Source organism: Piliocolobus tephrosceles, chromosome 6 (genome assembly GCF_002776525.5).
Source record: "Piliocolobus tephrosceles isolate RC106 chromosome 6, ASM277652v3, whole genome shotgun sequence".
In the NCBI taxonomy this organism is placed as follows: domain Eukaryota; kingdom Metazoa; phylum Chordata; class Mammalia; order Primates; family Cercopithecidae; genus Piliocolobus; species Piliocolobus tephrosceles.
In genome coordinates, this window is record NC_045439.1 from 99,521,043 (window position 1) to 99,547,884 (window position 26,842).

A 26,842-nucleotide genomic window follows, 5' to 3' on the forward strand; every position below is an offset into this window, starting at 1 on the left:
TCATTAATTTTGGGAAATAGAAAAAAGAAATTGCCAATAGTCTTATAACCCAGTGATTTTAGCATTCATAAAGATTTGAATACATAGTTTTCCTTCTGTATCTTTAGAAATTGCCAAGTAAAAGAGTCTAGAAGTCATAGTGGCTTCAACTGTTCATTCTCTCATGTAAAAGAAGTCCTGAGATAGGCAGTCTAGATCTGATATGGTGGCTCCATTAAGTTGTCAGGAATTCAGATTTCTGTCTCTCTGCCCTGCTGTCATCTTAATGGGGCTCCTAGAGAGACCTCAAGGTCACTTCATGGCCCAAGAGAGCTGTTAGAGTTGCAGCCATGTTTTCTGCATTCCAGGGACGCAAGAAGAGAAGAGGGCAGACAAAGGGTGAACTCCCTGCCCTCTAAGGAGCCTTCCCAGAAATTAGATCAACCCCTCCAGAGCTGACTAGAATTGAGTTACATGGACTCACCTAGCTAAGGGAGCGGGGGTATGTAGTTTTTTTCAGCTGGGCACATTTCCCAGGTTTCTGCTACTAAGGATGAAGGGGACATTTATTATCAGAAAGCAGTTAGCAGTCTTACACATTTCCAGATCCTTTGCTATGTGTATAGATTCAGTAAGGGTGTTATCTTGAAGCTGTCTCAAGTAGTTTGTGGAAAGAGTTAAGGTATAAATAAACCTCAATGAAAATATCAATAAATAAAAGGCACTACATCTTGTTATCCTATCAGCTTTGCCACTCTTGCCTTTCCATCATTTTTTCTAGGAATTTTTTATTTATATATATATTGATCGTATATTTTTCAAATATTCAGTCAACACAGACCTTTTCAGGGCTAGAAGGGACCTTAGATGCTTTTCTCCAAAGATTGCATATTCAGATGCTTACGGGGACCGTTCAGGTACATACTGTAAATGATTAAAGCGGGCCAGGGGTCAGTGTTGAGGACCCCACTAATAGGGAGTAGTGGGGACTGTGGCCACCTGGAGAGAGCTTGCTGGGTCTGAAGGGGGCAGCCCTGCTCAGTTCTGTCCATTGTTGTGGTGTGAGAATGCTGGCCCTGTGTTGCCAAATCTTCTGATTTTATTTCCAAGAGAAATCAGAAATCTAGATTTTTTATCTGAAATCTCCTGGTGTTAATAATATGGCAATGAATAAATTTATTTTGTTTTTTAAATGCCAACTGAATGCAACACTGCCCCGTGGACTGCCAGTTTAGGATCTTTGATCTGGTCCATGCCCTGTTTTTCATTTGGCAGCCAAGCCTGTGGGGTCAGGTGGCCTATGATGTGGCTGAAGACTTTGCTCTTCCGGCCTACCTCACCACAGCCTGGTCCTCTATGACTAATTTGTCTCAGAATAGGGACAGATAATAATTGGAAGTTAGGCAGGACTGTTCCGAAGGTTAATTGATTCTTTCCTTCAACTGGCTTTGATTTTCTTCTGAAGTCATTTTGGTGTGGTAGAATCAGGAAAAAAAATTGGGCTTGAATCCCAGCTCTGCTGTTTACAGCTGTCTGACTTTGGGCAAGTCTCTGGTGTCTCGTGTGTGTCTCCTGCACCATCCATTTTCTTGCTTGCCTCTCTCTCTTTCTCTACTTACCTGCCTTCAAGTAGCACAGCATGGTGATTAAGAGGAGGATCTCTTGGGCCAGATATGAATGCTGGCTTTTCTACCCATCAGCTGTATGACACTGGGCAAGTAACTTAAACTTCCTATGACTCAGTTACCTTGTCTATAAAATGGGGTAATAATAGCATCTACCTCATAGGGTATGGAGGGTATGGGAAGGATTAAATGAGCTAGCATATGTCAAATTTGAAGAACAGAGCTTAGCACATAGATAGTGCTGCATAAACATTGGCTGTTTCCCCCATGTTCTCTCTTTTTGCTTCTGCTTTTTTGGAAGCCATAGATCTTTTAGCAGATTCTTGCAGTAGGCTCAGCTCAGGTTCCCCATCTCACAGCAAGCACTTTTAGCTTCTGGCACTTCTCAGCAGCCAGCCTCTGGCCCCAGTCTGAACTGAGACCCTACAAGCAATGCAATCCCCTACCCATTGCTTTTGGCCCTGTTCTGTTTCTGGTACTTTGTTTTTGAGCCCATCTGTGCCCTATTACTTTTCTCAGCTCATATTTTTTTCTGTCCCTGCTGTATGTTTGGAAGAGAACAAATGAGTCGACTGACTGTGCTGTCTTGATCTCAAACCTTGCTAAGTGATTTCATTGGTCACACAGAGATGTTACCTGTCCTGTTAGGCATTTCTGGAGATTATGTTGTGAGATAAAGGTTCAAAGCAATGTGAATTGGCTTTAGCCAGAATGAGGAACACAGCAGAAAACTTGCCCTAGAAACCAGAGAGAGCCTGTCAGTCTTGGTGGATTCACAAAGCCTTCTCGCAGCAGGCTTGTTAAAAAGGCCAAACATTCAAGAGTGTGGCATACATGTTAATTAACAAAATTGTCTTTTCCCTAAAGACTTAAATGCAGAGAAACTTAGACTGTTCTTATGTTTCAACTTTAAAACATCACCATCCAATCTTTTTAGCTTTTAGGTTAGTTTGAATAAGAGATCTGACCTGATCGGCCCAACTGTACAACTCTTCAAGGAAAATTCATATTTGCAGTGAGAAGAATAAGTAACATTGGTATGTATTGCTGAGACTCTTATTTTTGCTTCTCCTCCCCTTATGTTAGGAAGCAGTGAGTAGAAGTGGGAAGGAAAGAACTTATTTGTTTAATTTAATAAGTCCACTCCAAACCAACAAGAAACTACTTGCTGCATTACCCTGTTCTCTTTCCAACAAAGGTGATGAGGAAGAACTTCTAGTTCAGTTCCATATTACCAGCATATAGTCAGAGAATTTCTGGTGGATTTTAGTTTTGGTCCTCTAATAGAATGTGGAGACTTAGAAGCCTATATTAACAAGCTGCATCATCTTGGACGTTTGTTTAGCCTTAGTTTGGCATCCATGGCGGGTTCGGACAAGGTGAGGAATGGGAGCCACAGATTAAACCTATTGGGCATCTTAGTGCAGTGCTGTGTACTTTTTTAGGCCACAGACTCTTTTTAGAGAATCTGATTAAAGCTGCCAACTTTCTCCCCAGAAAACTGCTCATGTGCACAAACTTTCACATGATTTCAGGGGGCTCTTAGACCCTAGGATCCCATAGGGAACCCACAGACCCCAAGTTAAGGATCCTTGTTTTAGGGGTTTATAGATAGCTTTCAGGAGATATGACCCCAGGAGTGAGGAGAAGTGTCACCAGAAGTTAAGTTGTTGTTTTTTTTTTTTTTTGAGGTGGAGTTTCACCCTTGTCCCCAGGCTGTAGTGCAGTGGCATGATCTTGGCTCACTGCAACCTATGCTTTCCAGATTCAAGTGATCCTCTTGCCTCAGACTCCCAAGTAGCTAGGATTACAGGCATGTGCCACCACACCTGGCTAATTTTTGTATTTTTGGTAGAGACAGGATTTCACCTTGTTGGCCAGGCTGGTCTGGAGCTCCTGACCTCAAGTGATCCACCCACCTTGGCCTCCCAAAGTGCTACGATTACAGGCGTGAGCCATGGTGCCCAGCGCAGAAGTTAAGTTTTAAGAAAACTGTCTCCTCACAGAAGTTCAGTGTAGCTGAGTTTATATTCATGGTCTAGCCTTGATTTGAAATTGTGTCAGGTAAGTTTTAAAAAATCCTTGTCTTGCCCTGATGGTGGAAGACTAGTTACGGAGCTGTGATCTTTTATTTCCTTTCATTATTGAATTGGGAATCCCTGCCAGAGATTGTCTGCCAAAGTGACCTCAAGTTTAGAAAAGGTTTCTGAGTCCTTTCTGGACTTGCTGTAGGTCTTAGGAAAGTTCGGTTGGTTATACCCCAAACACAGTTGGTGGAGATTGTTTTGTTCTGCCTATCCTGTCTCCGGCACTGGCTACCAGAGCTCTCATGATGACTGTTGTTAGCAGAGGCTACTTGAAACCATTCCAGGGGAAGCTGTTGCCATAGCTACCTTGGCTGTGAGAGTTACCATTTTCTCTTTTTTGTTAGCTTGTGGTTTCCCTGATTTTTAAGGTAACAGCTGATGTTCTGTTTTTCTGCCAAGCAGCAAGGAAAATACTGGATTTTTGTTGCTGTTGCTTTTGTCATTGTTGATGTTTGGTTTTATATGTTTGGAGGGGCGTGTGTTATATATAAGGTGAAGTTACTTCAAAAGATGAAATATTGGGAAAGCTTGGGAAAAGACAGATAAGCATATATATTGTCTGTACTCCAGTTTTAGATTTTCACCTAGTGGTCAATTTGGTTTACTTTTAACCTAATTTTGGACTAATGGCTACAGTCAGATAGCCTCCACAGCGGCGGGGGGGTGGGGGTGGTGGGGTGGTGGTGGGGGGGTGGTTGGGGGGGGAACTAGCCAAGCTCTCACACCTGAAACCCTTAGGAGCCAGGATTGCTGTGACCTGGGCTGAGTCTGACTCAGACTCCAGCACTGGGGAGCCTCTGGGGAGCAGATGGCTGAGTCAGACTGAGGTTGCTTTATCTCAGCCTGCTCTGCAAATAAAGGGGTGAGGCCAGCAGGCAGTACAACCACACCTGGTGGCACCAGCAGTCCTTTCCGGGTTTCTGTTCAAGGCTGTAAACACAACACTTAACATACACCTGGGGCACCAGGTTCAGGTTAAGTCTACAGAGAGGAAAAAAAAAAAAACAAAAGGATGACCTGTTAACAAAAATCAAAGTTCTACTCCTGGTCCTGTTGCCGCCTCTTTGACTGATCTTATTTTTACCCCTCCGATAAAGGACACTGTTCTTAGCATTTTTCGATTTTTTGATTTGCTCATCTTAGAAATGCTTGTGAGATTATAAAATAAAGAAAACACAGTACCTAGTTTATCCATGCTCACACTGTTTGTGATTTGGATTATGGCCAGTTGATCAGTAGCTGCAAGGTGCTGGCAGTGTCTGTCTGGCAGGAGCCTGTGGAAACATCTGAACTGTGGCACACCATCACTGGCAGTGTCTCTTAGCCCACCATGCATCTGTAGGGTGGTGGGCATCACCTGTTCTCACTGTGCTTGTAAACCTAGACCTATGCCTCTGCTCCCCAGATCAAGATGAATGCCATGCTGGAGACCCCCGAGCTCCCAGCCGTGTTTGATGGAGTGAAGCTGGCTGCAGTGGCTGCTGTGCTGTATGTGATCGTCCGGTGTTTGAACCTAAAGAGCCCCACAGCACCACCTGACCTCTACTTCCAGGATTCGGGCCTCTCACGCTTTCTGCTCAAGTCCTGTCCTCTTCTGACCAAAGAGTGAGTAGACCTCATGCCCTCTGTATGCTCAGCTGCTGATGTATTTGGCTTTGTGTGATGTTCAAAGAAGAATCTTATCCCGTCGTGTCCTTAAGGCATCAATGGGATATGGCGTCACTGGTGTTAAAATAGCCACAGTCTGATTGCAGTCTAGTGTTTGAATCCTGGAGGGTAGGAGAGAATCAGATATCTGTTGCCTGAAACATTCCTTCCTCCACAGTGTGATGTCATTATCCATGACAGGGACTTTGCAGAAAATAGTAGTCATTTTTAGGCAGATATGGAAAAGTTGGACAGTATTCTAGTCCTTTAACAAATGCTTTGTTGCCAGTTCTAGGATGGAGGAACTATCCTCACCCAAAATAATTAATAAGCAAAAAAGCACAGATCCAATAGTTGAGTACCCTTCATCTGCCTTGTTGAAAAATGTACCAAGCATTAGCTAAGAGAATGCACTTAAAGAGAGTGCTTTGTCTGAGCGAACCAGGTTTCCATATAGAAGCCCAGATCTGTATTTTTTTTTAGATAGAGTCCCGGTCAGTCACCCAGGCTGGAGTACAGTGGTATGATCTTGACTCACTGCAACCACCACCTCCCGGGTTTAAGCGATTCTGGTGTCTCAGCCTCTGGAGTAGCTGGAATTACAGGTGTGCTCTTTAGTAGAGACGGAGTTTCGCCATGTTGGCCAGGATGGTCTCGAACTCCTGACCTCAAGTGATCTGCCCGCCTCAGCCACCCAAAGTGCTGGGATTACAGGCATGAGCCACTGCACCTGCCCCCAGATGTGTATTTTGGAGACAGCAGGGGAGGGCTCTGCTTCTGATAGAAGAAACCATAGGTGTAAAATGAAGGGAATCTGCACTCTGTGTCACACATACTGTTTTCAAGAGATGCAGTGTTCACCTTTTCCCTGTGGATGTCTTCTGAATGACTGTGTCTTCCTCTGGGGCTCAGGCCAAGCCTCGTGCACAGTCGGTCTGAATTCCTCTCCTTTCTTGTCATGCTGCTTCACTCGCTTTGTGCTCCTTCAAGCTTACTCCATTCTGCCTGTGCCTTCTCAGACTGCAGCTGCTCAGGGAGATGTCTTCCTCAAGTGTGTCCCTTCAGCACATGACTAATGCAGTTGCTAACACCCGATGGTGGTAGAAGCTCTTCCCTGCATCCTGATACCACCTCTCATCCCCTCTCTTGGCTGTTGGGGACACTGGGTGAATGATTCTCTTCTAAGAGCAGACAAATGGGCAACCAACATCTGAGAGTTTGGGCCCCTGCTTTGTGTAGTTGTCTAGTTAATTTTCACATGCTGTTGGCCAAGGGTGAACAGCTGCCATTATGGGCTTTGGGTGTTTTGGGTGTTGACGTGTGGTATTCTTATGCAGTTTTCTCATAGTTGTGACAGTGATGCCATGACCCCAAGTCAAGAGATATGTTGCCTAATAGTGGTGGACACTATAAATGTCATCATATTGAATTTGGAACTGCCCCTGCTGGGGGACTTTTCATTACAGTAGGCTTCACAGCCAGGCACAAGAGCAAGGACATGGTGTTCTTATATGCAGTGTTTGCAGTTAAAAATCAGCTCTGTAAAGGGTATGCATGGTATATGTTTTGAAAATCATCCAGTATTTTTCATAGTTGTATTTTGAATGTTTCTTTCTTTCTTTCTTCTTTTTTTTTTTTTTGTTTTGTTTTTGAGACAGAATCTCACTCTGTCCCCCGGGCTGGAGTGCAGTGGCATGATCTCAGCTCACTGTAACCTCCACCTCCCAGGTTCAAGCGATTCTCCTACCTTAGCCTCCCCAGTAGCTGGGACTACAGGCATGTGCCACCATGCCCAGCTAATATTTGTATTTTTTAGTAGAGATGGGGTTTCACCTTGTTGATGAGGCTGGTCTTGAACTCCTGACCTCAGGTGATCCGCCTGCCTCAAAAGTGCTGGGATTACAAGCATGAGCCAGGGCGCTCGGCCTGAATTTTTTTTAATACTTAATTTAGATCAATAATTTCGACTGACTACTGAAATTTGCACTCACTTTCAGCTGTCAGTTTGGGTAGGACTGCTAGGCCCAGTTCTTTGGTCATCTCATTTTTAGAGAGCTCTTGAAAACCAAAGTATTGGCCGGGCGCGGTGGCTCAAGCCTGTAATCCCAGCACTTTGGGAGGCCGAGACGGGCGGATCACGAGGTCAGGAGATCGAGACCATCCTGGCTAACACGGTGAAACCCCGTCTCTAATAGAAAATACAAAAAACCAGCCGGGCGACGAGGCGGGCGCCTGTAGTCCCAGCTACTCGGGAGGCTGAGACAGGAGAATGGCGTGAACCCGGGAGGCGGAGCTTGCAGTGAGCTGAGATCCGGCCACTGCACTCCAGCCTGGGCGGCAGAGCAAGACTCCGTCTCAAAAAAAAAAAAAAAAGAAAACCAAAGTATTTAAAACCCTGCAAGTTTCTGTGCAGATGAGTGCAAATTTCCACCCAGCATTGGTTCCTGAGTAATTAGAGGGAGGAAGCCATGCAAAAGCTGCTATTGCCCAGGCTCCAGAAAAGCATCATGTAAGGTTTGATTCCACACTAATTGTTCAAAGTGTAAAAGAAAGCTGATTGTGGCAGTTTTTACCTCCTTTTCTTTTTTTTCTTTTAAAAATAATCTAGAGACATTAAGCCCAACAGTTTCTCTTTGCTTTTTTCCCTCCCTGGCACATTTTCTTGATGAGTCTAAGGTGTGACCTCTACTGAAATGGCTCCCACCCACCTCCTTAGGAGGTGGAAGTGCATCCCCAGCCCCATCTCCTTGGACCTTGTGGCTGTGTTTAGAAAATTAGCATCAGCCTGAGCCAGGGGCATCAGCATGGAGCTCCCTGGTCATTGGCTGATTGCCACCCTCTCTCCTGGTGAAGCCTGAACTAGGGAGGGGTGGAGGACAGCCTAGGTTAAAGGCAGACCTGATGATCGTTTAGGAGTTAGCTATGGTTTGAAGGTGTATGTGAAGGGACAAATTCTCCAGAACCAATTTACTTCCAAAGCCTCTGCCTTTGATGATAGGACCAGCCCTCTTAGAGCATGTTGGAGCATTGCTTAAGCAGCTAAATTCTAAACACCCGAGCAGTCTGACTTGAGCATGACAAATGACTAAAGGGCAAAATTTACTTTATTGCCCCTCTATCCTTCAACTCACCCCTTATTTCTGTTTTAGATTTTAATTGTAGGAATCACTGTATCCTGTGTTCATGTCTCATATCACCAAAATGTTTTCACATTACTACTCTCTTTTGTCCACGTTGCTACTGCATTTGAAATTTATTGAGTACCTTTCATAGACATTATGCCATTCAGTCTTAACCAACCTTGAGGTTGGATTCATTTTTCCTTTCATTTTAGGGATGAGGAAACTGAGAGTAGCAGAGAGGGAAGCTGAGCCCAAACTGGAGTGTGACACCAGGTTGGCTGCCTTCTTATCTGTGGGGAAGTGAATAGGGACTTTTCTTGGGTACAGGTGAGAGAATTGAGGCAGAGGCCAGCCCCCGATGACAGTCCCTGGGTGACCTTTGTTTCCCATCTGACCTTCTTTCTGTTTCTGTCACACCATTGGAAGTTACTGTCCCCCAAGGTCTTTTTCTGTGTCACATGTCTGTAACAAACTCCCATGTGTTGGAAGCTAAGGGCAGGAAACACGTCTGTTATGAGGGAAAGTGCTTCTCCTGGGACTTTGAAGATTTTTTTCCTACAAGGAAGGCTGTCTGCAGCCTTCACAAAGCATTCGCCTAGGCTGGAAAATTCTGTTAACTGATTTACAACAAGCTGTTAATATTATTCAGTAATTCTGACCGCGGGTAGCTGGTTATGATGACATGTGCAGAATCGGGATATGTCCTCTTACTGTTCTGGTATAGAAAAAATGTTGATGAAAGGTGAATATTGAAAGCATGCTTAAGGAGCAGGGATTACTGTTTTCCCCTCTCAGCATTAAAGTCAATTCGAAAATCTGTTTTAAGATGAAGTACCCAAAGATACATTATAAATGAATCTTTTAATGTCTGGAGGAAAACTTTGCTTCAGTGGGATGTTATGTCTCTTGTTCACTTAGAAACAGATCAGTATTTACCTAGTGATTCATTTTTTGTTCTCACGAAGTGTTTACTTTTAGTGAAACAAGCAGACGCCCAGTTCAGAATTATGACAAAAATCTAGATAGTCACACAAATCTTTTTTTCTGAATAAAAACCTTAATGCATATTCATTTTTTTAAATAGAAAAGGTAGAGCACACAAAAATTACCGATAAATGTTATAGCTCTTTTTTTTTTCTTTTATGAGACAGAATCTTACTCTGTCGGCCAGGCTGGAGTACAGTGGCGCATTCTTGGCTCACTGCAACCTCTGCTTCCCGGGTTCAAACGATTCTCCTGCCTCAGCCTCCTGAGTAGCTGGGATTACAGGCATGTGCCACCATACCCAACTAATTTTTGTATTTTTAGTAGAGACAGGGTTTCACCCTGTTGGTCAGGTTGGTCTCGAACTCCTGACCTCGTGATCCACCTGCCTCGGCCTTCCAAAGTGCTGGGATTACAGGCATGAGCCACCGTGCCTGGCTTTATAGCTCTTTTGGAATTTGTCTAACAGGTTTTTCAGTTTTTACCAGAAAACCTCCCACGTGAAAAAAAAATTATAATTCTCCCCAGAGATAATGCGCTATTAATATGTGGGCGATCATCCCTGTGGTTTTCCTTCTGCTTATACTTGCCCCCACAAAATCACGGTGATAGATATTGTTTGGTAACCTGCTTTCACCAAACCATGATGAACGTTGCCATGAACATTCACCCATACTGCTACCTATCTACTCACATTTGATTTTTTATAGCTTCAGAATTCTGTCATTCATTCAAATTTCCTGATGGCTGCTGGCAACAGTTGGGTAGAGAAAGACCTTTGAATTGAAATTTGAACTGGGATGCAAACCTAGGTCTTCTACCTCTAACCTGGCCACAGAATCCCGGACAAAATGATAGCCCCTCTGGTCCTTGGTTTCCTTCTATGTAAAATGAAATAGGTATGTCTTGGCCGGGCGCAGTGGCTCAAGCCTGTAATCCCAGCACTTTGGGAGGCCGAGATGGGCGGACCACGAGGTCAGGAGATTGAGACCATCCTGGCGAACACGGTGAAACCCCGTCTGTACTAAAAAATACAAAAAACTAGCCGGGCGTGGTGGCGGGTGCCTGTAGTCCCAGCTACTTGGGAGGCTGAGGCAGGAGAATGGCGGGAACCCGGGAGGTGGAGCTTGCAGTGAGCCGAGATCCGGCCACTGCACTCCTGCCTGGGCGACAGAGCCAGACTCCATCTCAAAAAAAAAAAAAAAAAAGAAATAGGTATGTCTCCCATGGTGCCCTTCAGCACAGACATCTTCTGATTCTGGTTTTTGTTAGCAAGCATCAGAGTGGTCTTTTTAGGGGCAGGACCCTGGGAGAGCGTCCCTGACTGCAGGGTAAAGAGACTGGTTTTCTTGCGTGTTTGTCTTCTTCTGACTATTCCCAGCCCCCGTACTCCTGGACAGGCTGACACTGTCTCCCTTTGGCTTTTTTTTTTTAAGTACTTTTTTAAGCTATCATTTACATACAGTAAAATATACAAATCTTAAGTATATAGCTCAGGGGCTTTTGTGTATGTATTCAGCTGTGTAATTACCAGTCCCTTGGGTGTGTCCAAAAGTGTGCTATGACCTCCCTGCCTCTGACCCACCCGTCTGTCATACTACTACTCGAGTTGGCTTCCTCAAGCAGGCCAGCAGCCGAGGCATGAACCTACCTGTCCAGCCTCATTACTCACAGCATTCGCTCATTGCCTGTGAAGTACCTGACCTTTGGGCTGTTGTCTCCCCACTATCCCAAATCCCCTCTTTTTTCTCAGCACAAAATGCCTCTTATCCTATAAGAAAACTTAAATAGCATCAATTCTGCTTTTAAGAGACGGAGTCTCACTCTGTTGCCCAGGCTGGAGTGCAGTAGTACAATCATAACTCACTGTCACCTCAAACTCCCGAGCTCAAGCTGTCTTCCTGCCTCAGTCTCCCAAGTAGCTGGGACTACAGGTGTGCACTACCATACCCAGCTAATTTTTAAAAAATTGTTATAGAGACAGAGTCTCATTATGTTGCCCAGTCTGGTCTCAAACTTCTGGCCTTAAGCCATCCTTCCATCTTGGCCTCCCAAAGCGCTGGGATTTCAGGTGTGAGCCTCTGTGCCCTGCCTTAAATAGCACACATTCTGAGCTACTATTCTCTAACTTACCCCCCTACTCCTCTTTAGCCAGAATGAGCCCTTCTTCCATCTTCCTACCATGTTTCCCCAACATATAACTTCTGTGTCCATTTAAAATGTTCCATCTTGTTTTATGAGAATTTGTGTCTCTTTTCTTTTTCACTGGAATGTATACCCCAAATCAAGAGCCACATACTTAGGGAGACAGAACAGGATTCCTGGTGGTTCCAAATCTCAGGTACAATGCCATCCTGTATCTCGTTTTCCATAAACAGGTATAAGTGAACGATGTTCTCATTTTGGCAGATGCCGTGTATGCCTGCCCAGGAGAAACAAACTGCACTGTTTCCGGCTTGTTCAGTGGGGCTCCAGGGAATCAGGTGTGCCTTCAGCTCTGACAGAGCTTTGTTAATCTGGGAAGGCTCTACCCTGTTTCTGGAAGAAGATGGATTGTTTATGGTCTTAAATTAAGGCAGGACAACCCCAGGCATATGCATAATGGCAGTTCACAGCCCCCACCCTTCCATCTGGGCCTGGCTGAAGTTTTCATCACCAGGTCCTGGTTGGAAAGTAGACAGGCAGCAGGTGCCCTGTCTCTGGAAGCCTGCTATTAAAATGTACATACTCCCCTGTGGGAAACCGGGCTGCTGCGTTTTCACTCATTAGCAAGCTTGCCAGTATGGGCTGTCTTACAGCTAAAGCTGAAGGCATTTAGGAGGAGTGTGATGGAGAGCTTAGCTAATAGACAGGCCTAAAAACAAAGAGTTGAGTTTTCTTCACTGGATCCAAGAGACATCTAGAAGCCCCTGCAGAGTCCAGAGAAGAGAGGCAGTATGATGAAGACCACAGCCACATGTGTGTGGGTACTTTCTTCCCTAGAGATGAAAATGTAATCGCTTTCTTCTGCAACCAGCTGCCACCTGTATTAGTAAGAACTGGACATTATTGTTCTCTGTGGATTTGAGAGACACCTGAAACTCAGGAGTGAGGGGCATACCCATTAACACCAAGCCAAAAATAGCAGTTGGCTCTCCTATGCCATGGTGCCCTCTCCGGACGTGTCCTCCTGGAAGCTGCTTCAGGTAGTCATAAGAGAATGGGGGGAACCCTGTGGCCCTTTCATAGACCGTAGTGGATTCATTACGGTCTGTGGTTTTCCCTTTTTCTCTTCACTCACCGGAGTACAAGAGTACAAATGAGAATCCAATTGGAATGCCGTTCTCATCATAATGTGTCCAAACCTTTAGTTTCCTGCCGATTAGTCATCCATCAGTTTTGGTTAATGAACATTTGAGGATCTACTTCTCTGAGACTCATTGTGGGGGGGCATTTTTAAAAGATCATTTTTTCAAGCTTTTTAATTATGGAAATTTTCTAGAGGCACTTTTTAAAAATCAGTTTCCTCACAAATGTGCTTCCTAATTATTTCTTTTTTTCTTACTTTCTTTTTTTTTTTTGAGACAGTGTCTCACTCTGTTACCCAGGCTGGAATACAGTTGCACAGTCATGGCTTATTGCAGCCTCAACCTGCTGGGCTCAAGAGATCCTCCCATCTCAGCCTCCCAAGTGTCTGGAAACAAAGGTCCACACCACCATGCTTGGCTAATTTTTAAAAATATATTTGTAGAGACAAGGTCTTACCATGTTGCACAGGCTGGTCTCAAACCCCTGGGCTAGCGATCCTTCAGCCTCAGCCTCCCAAGTGCTGGGATTACAGGTGTGAGCCACCACACCCAGCCCCTAATTATTTCTAATAAAGCAGAGCAAATCTACTTTTGATTTTTCTCTCGAACAGTGCCAACTCCCTCTCTATTGTTGTTGTACATACTTACTTCTTAACAGTAAATATCAATTTTTCTTTTGTCTGCCCCAAATAAGAGCTCAGTTCTGTATGTACAAGCACTATATTTGTCATAGATGTGCAAAATATGCTATTTTTGTCCTAGTGTACCAAGGAAGTATTAAATAATTAGAAGTACACTACAGAAAAGCACTAATTCAAATTTCTCTGATACTGCAACATATGGAGTTATTTTCTGGATCTAAAGAGCACGGGACTCCATATATGAAACGGCCACTCCTTCCATTTTCTTCTCTGCCTCCTTGTTATAAAGCTGTTTCTTTGCAGAGGCAGTACCAATGCAGAAGCTGGGGTTAGGAGCTTTGAGATGGACGGTTGGTGTTTTCTCAATCTTAAAGCATCAGGCAAATGCAACTTCACACACTCCCTCCCAGTCAGATTGCCACCCTAGGCCCCTCCTAGGTAAAAAATTCTGGAGCCAGCACAGCTTATTTATTTATAGCAAGTTAAAGCTGAAAAGAATTTCATTATCTTCGAGTTAAATTTCTCTTAATTCCCTCTTGCTCACAGACATTCCACATCAGATTTAGATCCCTTCCTTCTTGGCTGAACACTAAAGCTTTGTCCTTTTCACAGGATAAATTCCTAATTGCCAAGAACCTTAATTCCATTGACCTGATTTTATCTGTTTTAAGAGTTATGCGGGCTGGGCGTGGTGGCTCACACCTGTAATCCCAGCACTTTGGGAGGCTAGGGTGGGTAGATTATGAGGTCAAGAGATTGAGACCTGATGGGTGCTGACGAGTTGATGGGTGCAGCACACCAACATGGCACAAGTATACATATGTAACAAACCTGCACGTTATGCACATGTACCCTAGAACTTAAAGTATAATAAAAAAATTAAAAAATTTAAAAAAAAAAGTAAACTCCAGGAAAATGGGTAAAGTCTGTGAAGAGTCAATTGACAAACCAGAAATCAAGTATGGTCATGAAATATATAAAAAGATTCTCACCCTCAGTGATAGGAAAATGCAAATAAAAACAAAAATTTGATATCAAAAAAAAAAAAAAAAGAGATTGAGACCATCCTGGCCAACATGGTGAAACCCCGTTTCTACTAAAAATACAAAAATTAGGGCCGGGCGCGGTGTCTCACACCTGTAATCCTAGCACTTTGGGAGGCCAAGGCAGGCGGATCACCTGAGGTCAGGAGTTCGAGACCAGCCTGGCCAACATGGTGAAACTCTGTCTCTACTAGAAATACAAAAATTAGCTGGACATGGTGGCAGGCACCTGTAATCCCAGCTACTCAGGAGGCTGAGACAGGAGACGCTTGATCCCGCGAGGTGGAGGTTGCAGTGAACCAAGATCACACCATTGCACTCCAGCCTGGGGGACAAGAGTGAGACTTTGTCTCAAAAAAAAAAAAAAAATTAGCTGGGCATGGTGGCACGGTGGCACACCTCACCCCTGTGGTCCCAGCTACTCAGGAGGCTGAGGCAGGAGAATCACTTGAACCTGGCAAGCAGAGGTTGCAGTGAGCCTAGATCGCGCCACTGCACTCCAGCCTGGCGACAGAAAAAAAAAAAGAGTTGTGCAAATATTTCTTTGGATATTTCTGGTAAACTATTAACAAGTGATTGGCAGAACTGTAGTGTTCTGATGTGCTTATTTTATAGCCACCAGACCTTCAGAGCATATTCACTTGCAAACTTACATTGTTAGAAAATTACTGAAAAATGGAAGACTCAAAATCATCTTGATTGAGGCTAAGTATTAAGGGCTAGCCTCAATAAGTCAAACTTTTAGGCCATTTCATCTTAAAATTGCTCATGTTTCTGGCAAAATAGCCCAAACCCAAACGGTCAAAGTAAGAAAGTTAAACTGCTGACCCTGGGACGCTCTTTTACTACCTGGCTGACCACACATTTTGTTTGCATGGGACTGTCAGTGCTAATACCAGGGAATTCCAGGTCAAACAGGGATGAGCTCTTCCCCATCTCGACTACTCACTATCTTGGATGTTGCCTGCCTGCCCTGTCTCTGCTCTAGCAGGTCATTTATGCAAGGGGCCAGCCACATTGGGAAGAAAAGTACCGCCATCTTGGAGGTCTCCTATATTGAATCAAGATAACCAAGTCTGAGGCTGCTGCAGAATTCATCTACATTCTCTAACCTAGATACAGATTGTAGCTTCTTCTTAGAGACTTTATTCCTTCTTATAGGAATTGCTGAAGCCTGAAAGATCTAAAAAAAGGTTCAGAATCCAAAACAGTCAAGACTCCCTTGATTTAGTTCAGATGGAAAAAGGCGCATCTCTCATGTGCCAAGCATTCTTTAAAACAACCAATTCCAGTTTCCAAAAATGTATGACCCTTATACTGCCCTATTCATCATACCTGAGTTTATTCTTCAGGGCTCTACTATGTCTCCAAAAAAGCAAAGGAAATATATGCTACAACTGATTCCATCACGTGGTATCAAATCCAGCACATGTGATGGTAAGTGGGCCTTGGCTCCACGTATAAGGTCCTGTTTTGAGTCACCCCTGTGTCAGCCCTTCCCAGACTTGACTTCAGCATTCACCTTGGTCCACCATTCATCCTTAACTTTTAGCTTAAACCTCATTTGCTTTACAGGACTTGCATGGAATCAGATCTACTTTCATACTCCTTCTTGATGTGTGGTTGACTGAAAATTGCTCTACTATCCAGGGGTAGGAAATGGACCTTGTTTTTTAGAAAGTCTCAAATTTCTAAGGATAGCCAACTTTTATCAGCCTCTCATGTTTTACTGACCCTGTGAATTCAGAGGTTGCCCATTTTGATCTCGACTGTTCTTTTTATCTGCCTGCTTCTCAGCATGCCCTCCTTCACTATGATAACACACTTTGTACTACAAAATAGTATATACTTTATTGGGAAAATAAAATTAAGACAGGAAACTGACTTGGAAAATATATTCTAGAGGGTAAATAAAAATTTTTCCTAAACTGTCAGTGCCAGTGTCAGGCAGTGATGTGGAGAGTTAAGAGCTGATGGCTGTTTACACTTTTCTTTGTCTGAAGCAACAGTGAGTGAAGTGACTGGCTTTAGAAGCCCAGTCTTCTTCAGCAGCATCAAGAATACTTCTCTGCAAATGGAGTCTGTTTGAGAGCCTGAGCTTTAGGGTCAGAATTTATTAGATGGTGTAATGTTTACTTAAGGAAAGCGTTTTCCTGAGTTTATAAGGAAATCTACCACTCCATGAAATTCTAGAAAGCTGTAACTAATACAGAAGGCTGTAGTCCTTGAAGACTTGATTTTACGCATGATTGGATGAGATGCCGTTGCTGTTGCTACCCCATGACTGTCAGTAGTCAGACTGAGAAGTGCCCTGTACTAAGTACCAAGGGCCGGGTACTCCTCAGAGGCCCTCCATCTGCCTGAGGTAGCTGCCTGCAGTGTAGTATCACGGTGAGCCATGGAAATGAGTCAGCCATTGTGGCAGCTTGTGAACCACCCTAACTCTACCTGCTGTCAGTTTCTAATCATAGAGTGAGGGCTCAGGGTCAGCATGCGTGCATGGCATCAAGCCACATGGCTTAACTTCTAAGACAGCCATTGTAAGAGTCTGTAATCCAAAACATTTGGGAACCCCGCCTGGAGGTCAGTGGTTGATCCAGAACCATCTGTGGCCTCCCAGGAAGGGAGAGATTTGTGAGAAACAGCAGGTTATGTTTTTCCACCCTTCCACTGAGTACTAATGCCATTGCCATGACCAACCTGACTGTCCTGTGGTATGTAGCACCAAATCCTCCCACTGGCAAGACCCTGAACTGGTGTTTTCAGCCAGATCACAAAAGCTTGAACAGTAATTTCATACTGATGTAAAGCGAGAAACTCCATAAATGCTTTTTAAAATGTTGAAACCTGCCAAACCACAGCAGTATGGATTTTTCCTTCCTTGGGATTTGAATAAAGGAAGATTCTTCTCAGTGAATATATATATATATATATATATATATATATATATATAATTAGTCAAGTAGTAATATTTAGTAACCTGCTCTTCCAGTCTGTTCACCGTCTGTACACCATACTCAGCCCCTCCTATATCACACACAATACTTTTTCTCACATTTCCACGTTCTCTGTCTATCAGAATCCTCAGGCCTTCTCAAATCGTAGCTCTTCTAGCATCTCCTGACTTTTACCTGTCTCTGTCTCATTGGCTCTTACCTAAGGACAGGGATGGAAACAATAAGTTTCCACATATGTATCTCTCGTCACACCTCAACTGTATTCTGAGAGGCTTAAGGACAGAGACTGTCTTAAAAATTTTCTGTCTTCCCTGTGGTTGCTGCTTCTCATAGAGTCAGTACACACTAACTTTAGTAGAGTCTTTTGGTAGGAACATGTGATTGACAGAGTGAGTAATTCAGGTAAGTGATAAAGGAATTTAGAGAAAGAGGGGATATTCCTGTGGTGGCTTGACTGATGAGGTCTTCCATAATCCTGAAAGATTAGTTGGCATTGGATAGATGGGACAACAGGAGAGAAGGCACAGATGTTGGTGTGAGCATGACAGTAAAATCAATTGTTTAAACAAGCACTCATGGCAGAAAACTGGCTTTGCTGCCCAGGCCAACACTCTTCACCCGTCCACCTTTGTCCTTTTGTCCTGTGGACCTTCCAACCATTCAGCAGGATAAGAAGGTGGTAGAGGCCTTGCTGCCATTGACACATATTCATGTTGTCACTGCTTTGCCCTGACCACAGCCACTCTATTCTTGGATCTTCATTTGGCTAGACTTTATCTCTTTTGTAATTCCCAAAAATGATCTTGGTGCTGCTTGCATCATGTTTGGCCCTGTCACCCAGTCTGCCCTTTGCTCACTATGCCCTTTGATTTTGTTTGGTAATGGGCTTTGGGCCCCACCACTGATCTGGTCTCTACAGTTTCTTCCTGGCCAGCTCCTCGCCAGGTCCCTATGCCACGATCTGGTGAGCTGAGAGCTGTTTGATTGTAGCAGAGAGCCCTGGAGTCTGTGGGGGGAGGAAGAGGAGATCAGATCATGAGAAGTCTCAAATTCCCAGAGAGGAAGAGTTTGGGCTTGATCCTGTGAGCACTGGTGGTAGGTGGTAGGAAAGGGAAGGATGGGACGAATTCCAGAGGTCTTCTAAGGTGGAATCAGTGGTATTGGTGGATAATGGAATGGCCTTGGGCATCAGAGGAAAGGGCTGAATCACAGATTATGCTGAGGTTACTGAGCTGTTGAGAGAATAGTTATTGACAGATATAGGGAAGTCAAATGGGGAAGCTGCTTTCTCAGGGAAAGTTGTTTAGTCTGGGGCTTGTCCACAGGATGTGCACAGGGGTATGAGCAACTGTGGCATTAGAACTTAGGTGGGAGCTCAAGACCAGATGCGTAGATTCTAGATCAGCTACAGGTAGGGGAAGTTATGGGAGTGGGCAGAGAGAGACACTAAGGACTGATGGCTGAGGCAGGCCATGGCTAGGGTGGGAGGAAGAGCCAGAGACAGGCAATAAGAAAGGTAGGGGGAGAACCAGGAGCCTCCAGTGTCATGGCAGCCAGAGGAGGAAAACATAGAAGAGGGTGTCAGAAACTCAGGAAGGATGAGGGCTGACCAAAGGCCATCTACCCTGGCCAGAAAGGATCAGGGATTTTTGAGAATGTGTTTTCAGGAGTGAGGTGAATAAACAGGTCAACACAATAGCAAGCAAAGAAGCTAGTCAGGAAACAAACGCCAGATAAGGAAGGAAAAAAAATAGAAACTGGAGGAGAAAGCCAAATTGATTGAAGCTTTTTCCTCTAAGATTGAGAGGGTAAATCCAGGGACCCAAGTGAGAGGGTGAAATTAGCAACCTGGAGGGGAATCCAGAGCCCAGGTCAGCAGTGAGACCAACGCGGCTCAGATGCCAGCCCTGCCCCCTGCTGACCAGTGGCTTCACCTTGCCGAGCTTCTATTTCCTCATTTGTAAGATGAGTATAATAGCACTTATTTCATAGGTTCAGTATGCTGATCAAAAAAAAAAAAAAAAAAAACAGCATGTGAGATGATTTATAGGATACTTGGCATGTATAAGAGTTCAGTAAATATAGCTGCTATTATTGTAGCTATTTTTATTTTAATATTATCAGCTAGATCAGTTGTACAAATAGCAAAAGACATAATGTACACAAAGGTCACACAAGCACACCTGAGTGTCAGTAGGACATCAGTAGATAAGTGGATAAAAGATGTGCCTAGATAAATTCTGCATAAGGAAATACATGTGATAAACACCATATAATGTTAAGACTTGGTAACAATAAAGCCTTAAAATATGAAATATTATTTGATACTCAGAGGAAAATATGACAATATTGTCAAAATCATAGTAAGTTAGACGTTGTATTAGTCAAAGTAAACTAGTTTATATTCTGGTAACGAATTACCTCTGAACCTGCACATCTTAAAACCACAAACGTTTATTTCTTACTCATGCTACATGTTTATTTCAGTGGGCAGGAGGGCTCTGCTGATTGTCGTCCCACTAGGACCCCAGCTGATGGAGGTGACATCTCAACACCTGCTTCTGTGGTCACCACCGAGCCAGGAAGAGCAATGCCACACCTCACACACTGGCTCTTAAAGGCTGCTACTGGAAATGGCACTTGGTTGTTTCCTTTTCCATTTCATTGGTTTGGGTGTCCAAGGGAGAAAACACAGCCATGAGTGCTTAGTTTCTGTTTCTGGGTGGGCCGGTAAAGCCCCTTCTTCATCACTCTTTTTCGCTTATCACTGGAGACAGAAACTACAAACCATGACTTAAGGCTGCTAAAAACCTGAAACAAAAGAAACAGAACAGTAACAACAAAATAAGGCACGTTGGACAAGCTTGAGAGCTTGCCCTGCCCATAGCCCACAGACTGCATGGGGCCCGGGACAGCTTTGATTGCAGCCCAACACAAATTCGTAAACCTACTTAAAATATTATGGGATTTTTCGTGTGATTTTCTTTTAGCCCATCAGCTGTCATTAGTGTTAGTGGATTTTATGTATGCCCCAAGACAGTTCTTTGTCCAGTGTGGCCCAGGGAAGCCGAAAGATTAGACACCCCTGGTTTTAAAGCAAGGCTCATGCCCATGCCTAACTTGAGAAGCAGCACACACTCCCCTGTGTCCAGAGAACAGGAGAATAATCATGGCCATAGGCAGCAGCCTGTGTCACGTGGACCTCCTTCCTTCTGTCCTTCTCTCCATCTCTTCTTGCCATTCAATGCCTCTGCCTTACTGCAGGATGTCATCAGCTTTCACTTGGAAGAATGCAATAGCTTTTCCTCCATTCTCTACCCTTTCTCATTGATCTTGCAGGCCACCAACTTACCTTCCTAAAGCACAGATTGATCATGTCATGCCCCTGCTTTAAACCAAGTGACTCCTCACTGTCTGTAGGGCAAGGTCCAGCATCAGCCCTCACTCCTTCCCCACATTCCTTGTGTTCTAGACACATCAGCTCTCTCCACATTTTCTCATACTGCATGTTCTCTCTTGCCTATGTCTTACACTTGCAATGCCTTCTAGCTGGAATCCCTTCATACCTCTACACAGCCTCTTTATTTGAGAGAACATAATCACCTGCTCTCTGATGAATGCTTCCTTGACATTTGTGGTTCTCTTCTCTGTTGTCTGATAGCATCTGGTGTGGCCTTGGGATCTAGGACCCAGCAGAGAGGTGAAGGGGCAGGACGGGAAGCCCTTCCAGAGGGGAACAGGCACAGGGACTCCTCAGCCATGAGTCCAGGAAAAAGCAAAACTGGTTTCTGACTATTAAGACACTCACAGGTCCCCTAGGGTTTGGAGACAAATTGGTGATTGGCACATAGAAAACTAAGCTGATGAGGAAATGACAAAAGTGATAACTTGAAGGAAAATAATTTTCACAAAAAAGAATACAACATATGACTTCTTTGTGGCTAATATTTCCATAATTATAATTTTATAAACACTGAAAATTAATTTAACCATAAGTGTTGCTGTAACAGTGTTGAAAAGAATGGGGGAGGAGAAAATGTATGTCTTAGGGGAGATGTAAGAGAGCTAGCAACTTCCAGAGTAGGAAGTTCAATAGGTGCTATTGAAAACTGAAATTGAAGAACTGGCATAAGCAGGATAATCATGGCATTAAGAAATAGAGACAAGTGTGGGGTGGTAGGGACGACTAAAGGAGTTAAGAATAGTCATCTCTCAGGGGCAGGAGTCAGGAGACAGATGAGGCATCCTGTTGGACTTTTTAAACAGAAGTTGAAAACACATGAAAAAAAAGTCAAGAAAGGTAAAAACAAAATATTTAAAGATATTTTGCTGGCATTGCTTATTATAGTAAAAATTGGGAATAGCAGTATCCAACAATGGAGGCAGCAGCAATATAATGCAGGGGAAAGAAAGAGAGCTGTCAGATTAGACACACACACAGTTCAAAGGCAGGGTCTGCTGTGCAGTAGACTGTTGGACACTCAGTTTCTGTCTGTAAAGGGGGTCCTAATAATAAGAATCACTGTAAGGGACAAATTGAATTATGTAACATGCCCATAGAAGGGGCTAAATAAATGTTTGCTCCCTCCCTTAACTACAGCTAATAAACAGGATAGAATTTTATGCAGACATTCAGAACTTAGCATACTAATTATCTATAAAAATAGAGAATAAGTGAAAAAAGCAGAAGACAATTATATATCTCTGAGCACCATTGTTGTAACTATGTAAATACTCTGCTTTCAGATAGATACAGACAAAAAGGAAACAAAAATGAGAATATTTTTGTAAGGCTTGTGAGGATATGGGTGATTTTTCTTTTTTTCTTTTTCTTTTTTTGAGACAGAGTCTTGCTCTGTCGCCCAGGCTGGAGTGCAGTGGCGTGATCTCGGCTCACTGCAAGCTCCGCCTCCCGGGTTTATGCCATTCTCCTGCCTCAGCCTCCTGAGTAGCTGGGACTACAGGTGCCCACCACCTCGCCCGGCTAGTTTTTTTTGTATTTTTTTAGTAGAGACAGTGTTTCACCGTGTTCGCCAGTATGGTCTCGATCTCCTGACCTCGTGAACCGCCCGTCTCGGCCTCCCAAAGTGCTGGGATTATAGGCTTGAGCTACCGCGCCCGGCCTAGCTTCTCATTTCTTATAGCTATTTCGAATTGATATGAAATTAAGAGGACTCTGAATATTCATTTCATCCTTCATAGTTTTGAAAGCCGTTATCTTGTTCGTTCCTAATAATAAGTATCAGCAGTGACACCAGCACTGTCCTTTGCATTTATCCTTTATACATAAAGAGAGATGGACTTTGCTTTAGTAGGATTTTCTAGAACATGCTTATCTGCATGGTTTTGTGGTGCTGTCTCACTTTGTGGACAAGATGAAGGTCTGGTGCCTAAGCTGGCTTTTCTCAAGGATGGAGTTGTTGACCATCTGAGAAAATGTTTTCCTGTGCCCACGTGCCATAGGGGAGGGCTGCCATTTCAACAGGGCTAACCCACAGCCGTCAACAGTGGCTTCTATCAGCTTTTTGTAACTGTGTTCCTCTGATGGAAAGCTCCAGGGCAGCTGCATCATTTCCTTCCTCTTTTGTGCTCAAGGCTCACCCTGCTCAAGAAGCCCTGGCTGCATTTCCCAGAAGTTCTTTCATCAGCCAATAGAACCTATGACCTTGTACCCTCCTTCATGTTGCCCTTGCTGTCGGTAGGCTCTTGTTTATCCTTCCATCTTTTCTTTGTGAAATATCACTCAGAGATTTGTCCATAGGAGTAATGAAAGAGCTTCCTCCATTTATGTCTTGACTGCTTAGTATTCCATAAACAAATGTAGTTTGTTTAACCAGTCTCCTAGATAGAGGTTTTCTTTATTTGTAATCTTTTGCTTTCACAATGTTGCATTGAATGCTTCTGTATTTTCTTTCTTTCTTTTTTTTTTTTTGATATGGAGTCTCGCTCTGCTGCCCAGGCTGGAGTGCTATGGCCGGAACTCAGCTCACTGCAAGCTCCGCCTCCCGGGTTCACGCCATTCTCCTCCTTGGCCTCCCGAGTAGCTGGGACTACAGGCGCCCGCCACCTCTCCTGGCTAATTTTTTGTATTTTTTAGTAGAGAAGGGGTTTCACCGTGTTAGCCAGGATGGTCTGGATCTCCTGACCTCGTGATCCGCCCGTCTCGGCCTCCCAAAGTGCTGGGATTACAGGCTTGAGCCACCGCGCCCAGCCTGCTTCTGTATTTTCATCACGATGTGTGCGATGCGCACCTGTCAGTGTAGGATAAACTCCTAGAAGTGGAACTGCTGGGTCAAAGGGGATGTGCATGGAAAATTTTGTTAGCTGTTGCCCTCAAGCCTCTCCACACCAGCACTGTGAGCACATTTCCCCAAAACCTTGCCAATATAAGGAGTTCTTCTACTTTTTGATATTTGCCAATCTGGTAGGTGAAAAATGTTTTCTCACTGTGGTTTTAATTAGTCTTTCTTTGATTAAAGAGACTGGGTATCTTTTTATATTTTAGAACTTTTTATTTCCTTTTCTGTTCACTGCCTGTTGGTAGCCTCTGACCGTTTTTCTGATGGTCATTGGTCTTTTTCCTAATCATTTGAGAGAGCTCTTTATGTACTAAGGAAATTGGCCCTTTGTGATATGAATTGCAAATATTTGTTCTCAGTTTGTCATTTGTCTTTTGACTTTGCCCATAGTGGTATTTGCCATGCATAATTTTTTTTAATGTTTGCATAATTAAATTTTTCAATTGTTTCTTTTGTGGCTTCTGGGATTTCTGGTTTCCTTAGAAAGGTCTTCTTCACTGCAAGATCATTTTTAAAAACCTAGAATTTCTTCTAGCATACGAGTGATTGCATTTTTATTTTGAAATGTTTGATCCCTCCAGAATTTATCCTAGTGTGAAGTGTGGCTCCAACATAATTTTTTTCAAGATGGCTATGCTTTGTCCAACACTATTTATTAAACAATCCATCTTTACCCTCTTATTCCAATGCCACCTTTTTCACCAACTAAATTTCCTGGATATATTTAGGTATATTTCCAGTCTTTGGTGTTCCGTTGATGATCATGAACATGTACCATCAGTAGATTGCAGCTTTGTGCTATGTTTTGCTGTGGGCAGTGGGGCGGTGCTCATACCCCAGGATTGCTTGTTTTCATACTTTTCTTGGCTATTATAGCTGGTTCATTTTTCCAAATGAACTTTGGAGTGCTTAATTCCAAATATAAAAATCTTACTATTTTTATTGTGTATCGGTTAAGTTTATAGGTAATTTAGGGAAAATTGATACGTTTGTGATGCCAAGTTTTCCAATGCGAGTTCATTTATTCAAGTCTTTTGAGCCTGAAAGCGCATTATAAAGTTTTCTTATCTCCTTTTCTTGATTGTGAACTCCCTGGGAGCAAGAATGGAGTCAAGTTTTGAGTATGGCCAATTAGTAATGATCTATATAATTACCGACAAAAGAAACATAATTTTCATTAAATATTTTTAGAACCTATTTTTTTTCCTAACATCATTGCTTGCCATTTTGTGAGTTGTTTTCTGCACATCAGAGAAAGGCAAGATGTAATACAAATGCTGATGTCAAATGTCAGCATTTTAATCCTTAAAGTCATCTCTTGATTGGTGTGTTCTTTATATATTTTTAATAAAAAACTGTATTTACTTAGAAGCTTCAGAATGTCAACAAAATAGTTGCAACTTTTTTTTTTTTTTTTTTTTGCAATTACAGAGCAGTATTCACTTTACAGAACAACAATCATTTCATATAAGCTGCATCAGAGACAACTGAAGATGAAAAAACTGTCATCCCCATATATAACTAATTTGTGCTATGCACTAACAGGAACCTGCTTTTAATTTCCATGCCAGTTTACAACCCCCATACTGTACTAGGCAAGGTTAGTGGCTATTGAAAATACCACCAGGACAGGGATATCTAAAGACATATTTGGTAGTGTGTTAACTATACAAAAAAAAAAAAAAGACACTGTACAGTTTAAAAACAAATCTTATACAGCCTTACATTTCAGTTTTTTTCTTTAAAAGGAGTGAGTTAAATGCTTTATAGACAAGAAAAAAAACTATGCTAGAACCAACTTATTCATCATCATCATCTTCCTCCTCCTCGTCATTCTCATCCTCTTCATCTTCCTCATCTTCCTTCTCTTCCTTCTTTTTCTTGCTTTTTTCAGCCTTGACAACTCCCTTTTTTGCTACAGCAGGCTTTCCTTTAGCTCAATATGCAGCAATATCCTTTTCTTATTTTTCCTTCAGCTTCGCAGCCTTCTTTTCATAAGGCTCCTTGTCATATGAAAGACATATTATCATATTGTCATAAGGCAGCAGTATAATTCCACATCTCTCCCAGTTTCTTTGTAACATCATTAGTGGACAGGCCAGGATGTTCTCCTTTGATATTTGGGCAATACTCAGAACAGAACAGAACAGAACAGGAAGAAGGCCAAAGGAGGCCTCTTGGGTGCATTGGGATCCTTGAACTTTTTTTTATTTCTTTTGAGATGGAGTTTCACTCTTGTTGCCCCAGCTGGAGTGCAATGGCACCATCTCGGCTCACTGCAACCTCTGCCTCCCAGGTTCAAGCGATTCTCTTGCCTCAGCCTCCCAAGTAGCTGGTATTACAGGCACCCGCCACCATGCCTGGCTAATTTTTTTTGTATTTTTAGTAGAGATGAGGTTTCACTGTCTTGGCCGGGCTGGTCTCGAACTCCTGACCTTAGGTGATCCACCCGCCTCGGCCTCCCAACGTGCTGAGATTACAGGCGTGAGCCACCGCACCCGGCCTGAATGTCTTTTTTTGTCTCCCATTTAGGAGAGATACAGGTTTTCATTTCTCTTTTATAATAGGCCTTGTCCGCCTTTGCTGTATCTTCAAATTTTCCTTTCTCTTTAGCAGACGTGGTCTTCTACCTCTCTGAGCACTTTTTAGCAAACTGAGGAGTTGACTGAAGCATCTGGGTGTTTGTTCTTATGTGCCTCCCTACAAGTTTGCACAAAAAATGCATATGATGGCATTTTCTGTCTTGGCTTCTTAGGGTCTCCTTTGCCCATGTTTAGTTATTTTCCCTCAGCAATGCACAGAGTTGCCCAGTGCCCATCTGGATCTCACTTGCCACGGTGCTATCTCTGTGGAGCTCAGTGTACTGCAGTGGCTGTGATATCGGGAGCCAGGTGCAGCCTCCTCACTCTCTCTGCTCTATACCATTGCTGTCCAGCCAGCCAGTGCAGCTCCTATCTGATAAGTGTGTTCTTTTTTTTTTTTTTTTTTTTGAGACGTTGTCTCGCTCTGTCGCCCGGGCTGGAATGCAGTGGCCAGATCTCAGCTCACTGCAAGCTCCGCCTCCCGGGTTTACGCCATTCTCCTGCCTCAGCCTCCCGAGTAGCTGGGACTACAGGCGCCCGCCACCTCGCCCGGCTAGTTTTTTGTATTTTTTAGTAGAGACGGGGTTTC

At 43.5% G+C, this 26,842-nt stretch overlaps 1 protein-coding gene, 1 non-coding gene and 1 pseudogene across 5 annotated transcripts in view; 2 read left to right on the top strand and 1 right to left on the bottom strand.

Moving 5' to 3' along the window:
* Window positions 1-26,842, top strand: part of ABHD2 (abhydrolase domain containing 2) — a 118,701-nt gene that overhangs the window by 24,181 nt on the left and 67,678 nt on the right. For 2 of the 4 annotated variants that reach the window (XM_023187204.2, XM_023187205.1), the window contains 2 exons: window positions 2,542-2,641; window positions 5,097-5,296. In XM_023187204.2, coding sequence (XP_023042972.1) covers window positions 5,103-5,296 — 194 coding nt within the window. In that variant the 5' untranslated portion in view covers window positions 2,542-2,641; window positions 5,097-5,102. Of the gene's footprint in view, window positions 1-2,541; window positions 2,642-5,096; window positions 5,297-23,626; window positions 23,797-26,842 lie in introns of those variants that run through there. The other 2 variants (XM_023187206.1, XM_023187207.2) reach the window with 2 other exon arrangements.
* Window positions 9,880-9,941, top strand: LOC111522942. Its single transcript, XR_002725377.1, has one exon. It is a non-coding gene; the product is annotated as a U7 small nuclear RNA (small nuclear RNA).
* Window positions 25,471-26,642, bottom strand: LOC111522916 (annotated as a pseudogene).